Here is a 12130-nt window from a genome sequence, read left to right as displayed (position 1 = left end):
GGTGAACCTTTTAAATTGCATTTGCAAAAAAATAGCACTGTAAAGAGGAGCCTTATAAAAGAGTTTACTGTACTCTTATTTGAATCATGCGGGTTTTGTAACCTCCAGGTTCCTACAACAGCATCATCACTGTATGAGCATCTCTGGGGACATAAACCCTAAGTATATTCTGCAACTTAGGTATCATTGTCTGCCTAATTAGTGGTTAGGTGGTGCTGTCAGTCTGTCAGATGTAAGTCAACTTGAAGTGTTGTACAAGTGTGGAGAAATGGTTCAGAAAACCAACAAGTTGATAAATGAGACACTCGTACAACACTTGGGTATCTTCATTCTGGAAATGATTCGCTACTCAGTGGCTTCTTCGGTCCAATGCAGAAGGTGAAAGATGAGGAGGCGTTTGAGGTAATCAGTCCATCAGGACTGAAAGCATTGACTCCAGGCTGAGGGACTAATTACCTCAAATTCCCCCCTCATCTTCCACCTTTCTCTGTATTAGACTGAAGAAGCCACTGACTGGCGAAATAATTCCAGAATAAAGACACCTAAATGTTGCACAAGTGTGCCACTGTGATACACGTGTGGAGGAATGGGTGTAGTCTGAGACAGGTAGTGTACTGACAGTGACACGTGTCGGGTACCTGCAAACTTTAGTCGTAGTCCACTAGTGCTAACTCTATATGAGGAATAAACATAGAATTAACACACAATCTATAGAAAGCCTTTATATATGTCTTTACCAAGTTATAGAGCGACGATGTCTGATATAAAAGCCTTCTATGTACAGGTGTCTCACCCGTAGGAGGTCCAGAGTTGGTACCCCCGTATATACAACCGTCTTATTGGTACATTAGCTCTGTAGTAAACAATAACTCGGGGCCTCCTACGAGTAAAACACACTGTACATAAAAAGTTTTTGTATCAGTTGAGTAGGAGGCCCCGAGTTATCGTTTCCTACAGACATAATACACAAACAAGACTGTAGTAACTACGGAAGCACCAACTCGGGGCCTCCTACGAGTGAAACACACAGTATTTAGTGTGTTTATACACGCTTGCCGACTTGCTGCCCCAGTAAGAAAAGACAAGTAATTGTAAATGATACAGTAATAACGGCAACATGTGGATAATGACACTTATACTGATAATGGTTTAAAATACCGATAAGTTGATGAGACAGACATATGCATTAGCTGGGTATTTTTTACTGTTGCAGCGTTTCACCTACACAGTAGGCTTCCTCAGTCAAATACAGAGACAGCAGTAGTAATGAAATAAAGGTGATGTAATCAGTCCATCAACCTTGGAGAAATAATATTTGAGGTGGTCAGTCCCTCAGCCTCCTGTGGGACTACACCTGCGGCCTCTGTATTTGAAAAAACCTACTATGTAGGCGAAACGTTCCAACAATATGCCCAACTGTTGTACATGTGTCTTACTCATCGAAAATGACACTTGTGTACAGTTCAATAAATTGAAAGAGACGTTTCGCCACGAGTGGCATCATCAATCCTAAAACTGGCAATAGGACTAATGAAACCACTCCTGGCGAAACGTTTCTCTTCACGTCTTAAACTGTAAATAACTGTCATCCTCAGGTGGATTAGGTTGATGTTAGAGTTAGTGTCTGGTGGGTGAGCACAAGCAACTAGGTACAACAAGGCTAATGTTAGGGAAGTTACAAGAGTGCTACACACAAGCTACCAGTTACAACGCCAAGGTCGTTCATTACAAGGTTAAGACGAAGAATTAGACACGTGTCTAACATCTGGGTATCTTTATTTGTAGACGTTTCATCATCCAGTGGCTTTATCAGTACAAACTCAAGGATGTAATGGGAAGACTGTAGAAAGACGAAAGACGAGGTAATCGGTCCCTCAGCCTTGAAATTGAGGAGTACCATAGTCTTGAAGATTCTTGGACGAAAATACCGACAAGATGGAAAATTAGACACAAATGCAGTATATTGCGATCCTTTATTGACAACGTTTCGCCCACATAGTGGGTTTTATCAAGTCACAAACAGATCTACCTGGTTGAAGAGCACATAAGTATATATAGGATGGAGAGTCTGGTGGAGAATGTTTGGTAGGTTGGACCTGAGACGGACCTGTAAAGTACCGCTGAGAATGTTTGGTAGGTTGGACCTGAGATGGACCTGTAAGGTACCGCTGAGAATGTTTGGTAGGTTGGACCTGAGACAGACCTGTAAGGTACCGCTGAGAATGTTTGGTAGGTTGGACCTGAGACGGACCTGTAAGGTACCGCTGAGAATGTTTGGTAGGTTGGACCTGAGACGGACCTGTAAGGTACCGCTGAGAATGTTTGGTAGGTTGGACCTGAGACGGACCTGTAAGGTACCGCTGAGAATGTTTGGTAGGTTGGACCTGAGACGGACCTGTAAGGTACCACTGAGAATGTTTGGTAGGTTGGACCTGAGACGGACCTGTAAGGTACCGCTGAGAATGTTTGGTAGGTTGGACCTGAGATGGACCCGTAAAGTACCGCTGAGAATGTTTGGTAGGTTGGACCTGAGACGGACCTGTAAGGTACCACTGAGAATGTTTGGTAGGTTGGACCTGAGACGGACCTGTAAGGTACCGCTGAGAATGTTTGGTAGGTTGGACCTGAGATGGACCCGTAAAGTACCGCTGAGAATGTTTGGTAGGTTGGACCTGAGACGGACCTGTAAGGTACCGCTGAGAATGTTTGGTAGGTTGGACCTGAGACGGACCTGTAAGGTACTGCTGAGAATGTTTGGTAGGTTGGACCTGAGACGGACCCGTAAAGTACCGCTGAGAATGTTTGGTAGGTTGGACCTGAGACGGACCTGTAAGGTACCGCTGAGAATGTTTGGTAGGTTGGACCTGAGACAGACCTGTAAAGTACCGCTGAGAATGTTTGGTAGGTTGGACCTGAGACGGACCTGTAAGGTACCACTGAGAATGTTTGGTAGGTTGGACCTGAGACGGACCTGTAAGGTACTGCTGAGAATGTTTGGTAGGTTGGACCTGAGACGGACCTGTAAAGTACCACTGAGAATGTTTGGTAGGTTGGACCTGAGACGGACCTGTAAGGTACCGCTGAGAATGTTTGGTAGGTTAGACCTGAGACGGACCTGTAAGGTACCGCTGAGAATATTTGGTAGGTTAGACCTGAGACGGACCTGTAAGGTACCGCTGAGAATGTTTGGTAGGTTAGACCTGAGACGGACCTGTAAGGTACCGCTGAGAATGTTTGGTAGGTTAGACCTGAGACGGACCTGTAAGGTACCGCTGAGAATGTTTGGTAGGTTAGACCTGAGACGGACCTGTAAGGTACCGCTGAGAATGTTTTGGTAGGTTAGACCTGAGACGGACCTGTAAGGTACCGCTGAGAATGTTTGGTAGGTTAGACCTGAGACGGACCTGTAAGGTACCGCTGAGAATGTTTGGTAGGTTAGACCTGAGACGGACCTGTAAGGTACCGCTGAGAATGTTTGGTAGGTTAGACCTGAGACGGACCTGTAAGGTACCGCTGAGAATGTTTGGTAGGTTAGACCTGAGACGGACCTGTAAGGTACCACTGAGAATGTTTGGTAGGTTAGACCTGAGACAGACCTGTAAGGTACCGCTGAGAATGTTTGGTAGGTTAGACCTGAGACGGACCTGTAAGGTACCGCTGAGAATGTTTGGTAGGTTAGACCTGAGACGGACCTGTAAGGTACCGCTGAGAATGTTTGGTAGGTTAGACCTGAGACGGACCTGTAAGGTACCGCTGAGAATGTTTGGTAGGTTAGACCTGAGACGGACCTGTAAGGTACCGCTGAGAATGTTTGGTAGGTTGGACCTGAGACGGACCCCCGCGGGACGGGCGGGTGTGTACGTAGTTATGTAGGATAACGAAAAAGACGTTTCCTGGGAAAGGTTTCAATTATGGTTTAAAATCCGTTATTCAGGGTGAAACTGACTGAAGAGTTCAAGTTTCTTCGGCACTGAATGTCTTCTTCCCTGGCGATGAGTCTTGCGTCTCTGTAGTTCATTAAATGGTTGTTTAAAAGAAACCATACCACGGGCGGGATTTGAACGCGCGGTCAGAGACTCTATGACCGCGGGTTCAAATCCCGCCCGTAGTATGGTTTGTTTGCAATTGTGTCATTACGATTTCGTGAGTCATGGTTGTTTAAGTTTCGGTGTTCAACGCAGGCATTTCTCAAACCGTATGTTCTGCCTGCGGAGCGGTGTTGTGAAGTACGTGTTTGGAGGTCTCTGTCTCGCCCATGTATAATTGGTTGCAATAGTTGTAAGGGATTATGTATACCCCTGTTACTGGTAATATCTTTGATGATGATGAGGTCTGGTCTCAGACCGTGCCGCGGGGGCGTTGACCCCCGAAACCCTCTCCAGGTAACCTCCAGGTGTTGGACGCAGAGGTAAATACTTGGAATGAGGTACTGGGAAAGATGCTGGATATATGTTCATCCATGGTTGTTAAGACACATATGCAACACTTAAGCAACTTTATTCCGAAACATTTCGCCTACACAGTAGGCTTCTTCAGTCGAGTACAGAAAGTAGGCAGGAGCAGTAGAGATGTTTATCCATCTCGTGCAGGTCCGTCTCAGATCCAACCTACCCAGCATTCTCCATCTGACTCTCCACACTACACGCATGTACTCTTTACCCAAGTATATATATTTGTAACTTGACAAAGCCCACTGTGTGGGCGAAACGTAGTCAATAAAGGATCGCTTTATACTGCATTTGTATTTATTTTACCATCTTGAAAATTCTTGAAGACTAGGGTACTCTTCAACTCCAAGGCTGAGGGACTAATTACCTCATCTTTCGTACAGATTTCTCCAGTCTTCACATTATCTCCTTTAAATTGTATTAACAAATAAACTGGATGGCAAAACGTCTACAAATGAAGATACCCAGAAGCAGTACACGTATCTAATTCTTCATCTTGTAGTTATTCTATACCATTCATATACAAGGCTAAGACGAGAGTAACAAAAGCTACCAGCTACAACACCAGCGTGGTTCACTACATGGTTAATACGACAGCATGACGCGAGATGTACCAAGATTGGCAATACGGTACGACACAGCATTTTACCTTAAGTCGTACTTGTTAGTAACGCCGTATCGCAATATCGAAAAGAAATCAACCGTATCGTACCGACTGGAACACGGTACCGTACCGTATTGCCAGCCTTGGTAATACTGGAGTGCCACTGAATAATACCTGGTTGGGGGAGGCCTACGGAAGGCCCCAATTCCGGCAGGGGGGGCGGAGCGTGCGCCGCAGGGGGGTGCGCCTGAGATGGGTGGACAGCCTGTGTAGGAGGGGCGTGATGGGCGTGGGCGGCGGGCGGCGGGTGGCTGGCTGAGGGTGTGGGCGCCGCCCCGCCTACAAGGGAACCACCACAAAGTACAAATATTACTAGTACCTCTTCCGGAACACCTCAGTGCTAGTACTACAGTAATATCACTACTAGCACTAGTACTGCTAGTAATACTACTTGTACTGTTAGCACTACTAGTAATAGTACTAGTATTGCCAGTAATACTGCTACTATAGCTAGCACCACTAGTATTGCTAGTAGCATCCTTAACCTAGAAACAAAGTGCACGCCAGGATACAAAAGCCAAGATGCCAGGCACTAATGCCATATAGCGAGACACTAGTGCCATATAGTGGGACACTAGTGCCATATAGCAAGACACTAGTGCCATATAGCGAGACACAGGTGCCATATAGTGATACACCAGTGCCATATAGCGAGACACTAGTGCCAGAAGGCTCAGAAGGTCGATGGCACCGAGGGAAGGTCATCAGATAATTTGTTGGATAAAAGGTCAAATAAGACACAAAAGTATCATGAGGATGCTGGGCCAGGACCTGTGACTCGACGTCTGCAACCACAAATAGGTGAAGACAAGACCTCAGCGTTTGATAAGTAGCAGTGGGTAGTGTGGTGAGGCAGGTGTGGGTAGTGTGATGAGGCAGGTGTAGGGTAGTGTGGCGAGGCAGGAGTGGGTAGTGTGGCAAGGCAGGAGTAGGGTGGCGAGGCAGGTGTGATTAGGGTGGTGAGGCAGGTGTGGGTGGTTTGACGAGGCAGGTGTGGGTAGTGTGGCGAAGCAGGTGTGAGTAGTGTGGCAAGGCAGGAGTAGGGTGGCGAGGCAGGTGTGGGTGGTGTGGCGAGGTAGGTGTGATTAGGGTGGTGAGGCAGGTGTGGGTGGTTTGACGAGGCAGGTGTGGGTAGTGTGGCGAAGCAGGTGTGAGTAGTGTGGCAAGGCAGGAGTAGGGTGGTGAGGCAGGTGTGGGTAGTGTGATGAGGTAGGTGTGATTAGGGTGGTGAGGCAGGTGTGGGTAGTGTGGCAAGGCAGGTGTGGGTAGTGTGGCGAGGCAGGTGTGATTAGGGTGGCGAGACAGGTGTGGATAGTGTGGCGAGGCAGGTGTGAGTAGTGTGGCGAGGCAGGTGTGATTAGGGTGGCGAGGCAAGTGTGGGTGGTGTGACGAGGCAGGTGTGAGTAGTGTGGCGAGGCAGGTGTGAGTAGTGTGGCAAGGCAGGTGTGAGTAGGGTGGCGAGGCAGGTGTGGGTGGTGTGCCGAGGCAGGTGTCGGTGGTGTGACGAGGCAGGTGTGGGTAGTGAGGCGAGGCAGGTGTCGGTGGTGTGACAAGGCAGGTGTGTGTAGTGAGGCGAAGCAGGTGTGGGTAGTGTGGCGAGGCAGGTGTGGGTAGTGTGGCGAGGCAGGTGTGGGCAGTGTGGCGAGGCAGGTGTGGGTAGTGTTATGAAATGTGGGTAGTGGCGAGGCAGGTGTGGGTAGTGTGGCGAGGCAGGTGTGGGTAGCGTGGCGAGGCAGGTGTGGGCAGTTGTGGCCAGGCAGGTGTGGGTAGTGCGGCCAGGCAGGTGTAGGTAGTGTGGGTGGCGTTGCGAGGCAGGTGTGGGTAGTGTGGCCAAGCAGTTGTGGGTAGTGTGGCCAAGCAGGTGTGGGTAGTGTGGGTGTGGGTGGTGTTGCGAGGCAGGTGTGGGTAGTGTGGCCAGACAGGTGTGGGTAGTGTGGCCAAGCAGTTGCGGGTAGTGTGGCCGGGCAGGTGTGGGTAGTGTGGCCAGGCAGGTGTGGGTAGTGTGGTCAGGCAGGTGTTGGTAGTGTTGCGAGGCAGGTGTGGGTAATGTGGGGGTGGGTAGTGTTGTGACGCAGGTGTGGGTAGTGTGGCCAGACAGGTGTGGGTAGTGTGGCCAGGCAGGTGTGCATGGTGTGGCGAGGCAAGTGTGGGTAGTGTGGTGAGGCAGGTGTGGGTAGGGTGGCGAGGCAGGTGTGGGTAGTGTAGCCAGTCAGGTGTGGGTAGTGTAGCCAGGCAGGTGTGGGTAGTGTAGTCAGGCAGGTGTTGGCAGTGTAGCCAGGCAGGTGTGGGTAGTGTAGCCAGGCAGGGGCGGGTAGTGTAGCCAGGCAAGTGTGGGTAGTGTAGCCAGGCAGGTGTGGGTAATGTAGCCAGGCAGGTGTGGGTAGTGTAGCCAGGCAGGTGTGGGTAGTGTAGCCAGGCAGGTGTGGGTAGTGTAGCCAGGCAGGTGTGGGTAGTGTAGCCAGGCAGGTGCGGGTAGTGTAGCTAGGCAGGTGCGGGTAGTGTAGCCAGGCAGCTGCGGGTAGTGTAGCAAAGCAGGTGTGGGTAGTGTACCCAGGCAGGTGTGGGTAGTGTAGCCAGGCAGGTGTGGGTAGTGTAGCCAGGCAGGTGTGGGTAGTGTAGCCAGGCAGGTGCGGGTAGTGTAGCCAGGCAGGTGTGGGTAGTGTAGCCAGGCAGGTGTGGGTAGTGTAGCCAGGCAGGTGCGGGTAGTGTAGCCAGGCAGGTGCGAGTAGTTCAGCAAGGCAGGTGTGGGTAGTTTAGCCAGGCAGGTGTGGGTAGTGTAGCCAGGCAGGAGTGGGTAGTGTAGCCAGGCAGGTGTGGGTAGTGTAGCCAGGCAGGTGTGGGTAGTGTGCCCAGGCACGTGTGGGTAGTGTAGCCAGGCAGGTGCGGATAGTGTAACCAGGCAGGTGTGGGTAGTGCAGCCAGGCAGGTGTGGGTAGTGTAGCCAGGCAGATGTGGGTAGTGTAGTCAGGCAGGTGTGGGTAGTGTAGCCAGGCAGGTGTGGGTAGTGTAGCCAGGCAGGTGTGGGTAGTGTAGCCAGTCAGGTGTGTGTAGTGTAGCCAGTCATATGTGGGTAGTGTAGCCAGGCAGGTGTGGGTAGTGTAGCCAGGCAGGTGTGGGTAGTGTAGCCAGGCAGGTGTGGGCAGTGTACCCAGGTACGTGTGGGTAGTGTAACCAGGCAGGTGTGGGTAGTGTAGCCAGGCAGGTGTGGGTAGTGTAGCCAGGCAGGTGTGGGCAGTGTACCCAGGTACGTGTGGGTAGTGTAACCAGGCAGGTGTGGGTAGTGTAGCCAGGCAGGTGTGGGTAGTGTAGCCAGTCAGGTGTGTGTAGTGTAGCCAGTCATATGTGGATAGTGTAGCCAGGCAGGTGTGGGTAGTGTAGCCAGGCAGGTGTGGGTAGTGTAGCCAGGCAGGTGTGGGCAGTGTACCCAGGTACGTGTGGGTAGTGTAACCAGGCAGGTGTGGGTAGTGTAGCCAGGCAGGTGTGGGTAGTGTAGCCAGGCAGGTGTGGGTAGTGTAGCCAGGCAGGTGTGGGTAGTGTAGCCAGGCAGGTGTGGGTAGTGTAGCCAGGCAGGTGTGGGTAGTGTAGCCAGGCAGGTGTGGGCAGTGTACCCAGGTACGTGTGGGTAGTGTAACCAGGCAGGTGTGGGTAGTGTAGCCAGTCAGGTGTGGGTAGTGTAGCCAGGCAGGTGTGGCTACTGTAGCCAGGCAGGTGTGGGTAGTGTAGCCAGGCAGGTGTGGCTACTGTAGCCAGGCAGGTGTGGGTAGTGTAGCCAGGCAGGTGTGGGTAGTGTAGCCAGGCAGGTGTGGGTAGTGTAGCCAGGCAGGTGTGGCTACTGTAGCCAGGCAGGTGTGGGTAGTGTAGCCAGGCAGGTGTGGGTAGTGTAGCCAGGCAGATGTGGGTAGTGTAGCCAGGCAGGTGTGGGTAGTGTAGCCAGGCAGATGTGGGTAGTGTAGCCAGGCAGGTGTGGGTAGTGTAGCCAGGCAGGTGTGGCTACTGTAGCCAGGCAGGTGTGGGTAGTGTAGCCAGGCAGGTGTGGGTAGTGTAGCCAGGCAGGTGTGGGTAGTGTAGCCAGGCAGGTGTGGGTAGTGTAGCCAGGCAGGTGTGGGTAGTGTAGCCAGGCAGGTGTGGCTAGTGTAGCCAGGCAGGTGTGGGTAGTGTAGCCAGGCAGGTGTGGGTAGTGTAGCCAGGCAGGTGTGGGTAGTGTAGCCAGGCAGGTGTGGGTAGTGTAGCCAGGCAGGTGTGGATAGTGTAGCCAGACAGGTGTGGATAGTGTAGCCAGACAGGTGTGGATAGTGTAGCCAGACAGGTGTGGATAGTGTAGCCAGACAGGTGTGGATAGTGTAGCGAAGGACTCAGATCCGATACAACCACAAGAGGATGTCCACAATATTAACCCAACTGTAGAATACAATATTAACCCAACTGTAGAATACAATATTAACCCAACTGTAGAATACAATATTAACCCAACTGTAGAATACAATATTAACCCAACTGTAGAATACAATATTAACCGAAACGTACAATACAATAGAATGTTTTCTGGACAAACTGCAGCATCTCAAGGTAGGTAGACATCCTCTCTCCCCCCTCCCCATCTCTCTCCTTTCGTTACCATCTGTTTACAGCTCCAGCAGCTGGGTTATGATAGCGGTGTTCCCTATTCTGTAACTTGTTTCATCTCGAAATTTTTTTAAAATTAATTTTTAAGAATGTAGTCACAATACCATGGCTGGAACAATCAAGTCACAATACCGTGGCTGTAACAGTCACAATACCGTGACTGGAACAGTCACAATACCGTGGATGGAACAATCAAGTCACAATACCATGGCTGGAACAATCAAGTCACAATACCGTGGCTGTAGCAGTCACAATACCGTGACTGGAACAGTCACAATACCGTGGATGGAACAATCAAGTCACAATACCATGGCTGGAACAATCAAGTCACAATACCGTGGCTGTAACAGTCACAATACCGTGACTGGAACAATCAAGTCACAATACCGTGGATGGAACAATCAAGTCACAATACCATGGCTGGAACAATCAAGTCACAATACCGTGCCTGGAACAGTCACAATACCGTGGCTGGAACAGTCACAATACAGTGGATGGAACAATCAAGTCACAATACCATGGCTGGAACAATCAAGTCACAATACCGTGGCTGGAACAATCAAGTCACAATACCGTGGCTGCAACAATCAAGTCACAATACCGTGGCTGGAACAATCTAGTCACAATACCGTGGCTGCAACAATCTAGTCACAATACCGTGGCTGCAACAATCAAGTCACAATACCGTGGCTGCAACAATCAAGTCACAATACCGTGGCTGCAACAATCTAGTCACAATACCGTGGCTGCAACAATCAAGTCACAATACCGTGGCTGCAACAATCTAGTCACAATACCGTGGCTGCAACAATCTAGTCACAATACCGTGGCTTCAACAATCCACAGCCACAATACCGTAGCTGCAACAATCTAGTCACAATACCGGGGCTGCAACAATCGTCACAATACCGTGGCTGCAACAATCAAGTCACAATACCGTGGTTGCAACAATCTAGTCACAATACCGTGGCTGCAACAATCAAGTCACAATACCGTGGCTGCAACAATCTAGTCACAATACCGTGGCTGCAACAATCTAGTCACAATACCGTGGCTGCAACAATCCACAGCCACAATACCGTGGCTGCAACAATCTAGTCACAATACCGTGGCTGCAACAATCTAGTCACAATACCGTGGCTGCAACAATCTAAGTCACAATACCGTGGCTGCAACAATCAAGTCACAATACCGTGGCTGCAACAATCTAGTCACAATACCGTGGCTGCAACAATCAAGTCACAATACCGTGGCTGCAACAATCTAGTCACAATACCGTGGCTGCAACAATCAAGTCACAATACCGTGGCTGCAACAATCAAGTCACAATACCGTGGCTGCAACAATCTAGTCACAATACCATGGCTGCAACAATCAAGTCACAATACCGTGGCTGCAACAATCAAGTCACAATACCGTGGCTGCAACAATCTAGTCAAAATACCGTGGCTGCAACAATCTAGTCACAATACCGTGGATGGAACAATCAAGTCACAATACCATGGCTGGAACAATCAAGTCACAATACCATGGCTGGAACAAGCAAGTCACAATACCGTGGCTGCAACAATCAAGTCACAATACCGTGGCTGGAACAATCTAGTCACAATACCGTGGCTGCAACAATCAAGTCACAATATCGTGGCTGCAACAATCTAGTCACAATACCGTGGCTGTAACAATCAAGTCACAATACAGTGGCTGCAACAATCTAGTCACAATACCGTGGCTGCAACAATCTAGTCACAATACCGTGGCTGCAACAATCCACAGCCACAATACCGTGGCTGCAACAATCTAGTCACAATACCGTGGCTGCAACAATCTAGTCACAATACCGTGGCTGCAACAATCTAGTCACAATACCGTGGCTGCAACAATTAAGTCACAATACCGTGGCTGCAACAATCTAGTCACAATACCGTGGCTGCAACAACCAAGTCACAATACCGTGGCTGCAACAATCTAGTCACAATACCGTGGCTGAAACAATCCACATCTACAATACCGTGGCTGCAACAATCTAGTCACAATACCGTGGCTGCAACAATTAAGTCACAATACCGTGGCTGCAACAATCTAGTCACAATACCGTGGCTGCAACAATCAAGTCACAATACCGTGGCTGCAACAATCTAGTCACAATACAGTGGCTGCAACAATCTAGTCACAATACCGTGGCTGCAACAATCAAGTCACAATACCATGGCTGCAACAATCTAGTCACAATACCGTGGCTGCAACAATCTAGTCACAATACCGTGGCTGCAACAATCTAGTCACAATACAGTGGCTTCAACAATCTAGTCACAATACCGTGGCTGCAACAATCTAGTCACAATACAGTGGCTACAACAATCAAGTCACAATACCGTGGCTGCAACAATCTAGTCAC

General features: G+C 49.7%; 1 protein-coding gene across 4 annotated transcripts in view; it reads right to left on the bottom strand.

Moving 5' to 3' along the window:
• Positions 1 to 12130, bottom strand: part of LOC128703294 (protein bric-a-brac 1) — a 379783-nt gene that overhangs the window by 122716 nt on the left and 244937 nt on the right. For 2 of the 4 annotated variants that reach the window (XM_070103316.1, XM_070103315.1), the window contains exon 5: positions 5227 to 5391. The exons of the other annotated variants lie outside the window; for them this stretch is intronic. In XM_070103316.1, coding sequence (XP_069959417.1) covers positions 5227 to 5391 — 165 coding nt within the window. The remainder of the gene's footprint in view (positions 1 to 5226; positions 5392 to 12130) is intronic. 4 annotated transcript variants of the gene reach the window in all.

The sequence above is a fragment of the Cherax quadricarinatus genome, chromosome 85 (genome assembly GCF_038502225.1).
Source record: "Cherax quadricarinatus isolate ZL_2023a chromosome 85, ASM3850222v1, whole genome shotgun sequence".
NCBI lineage: Eukaryota > Metazoa > Arthropoda > Malacostraca > Decapoda > Parastacidae > Cherax > Cherax quadricarinatus.
Note: the sequence above shows the minus strand (reverse complement) of the source record. Positions and strands in the feature narration are given on the sequence as shown.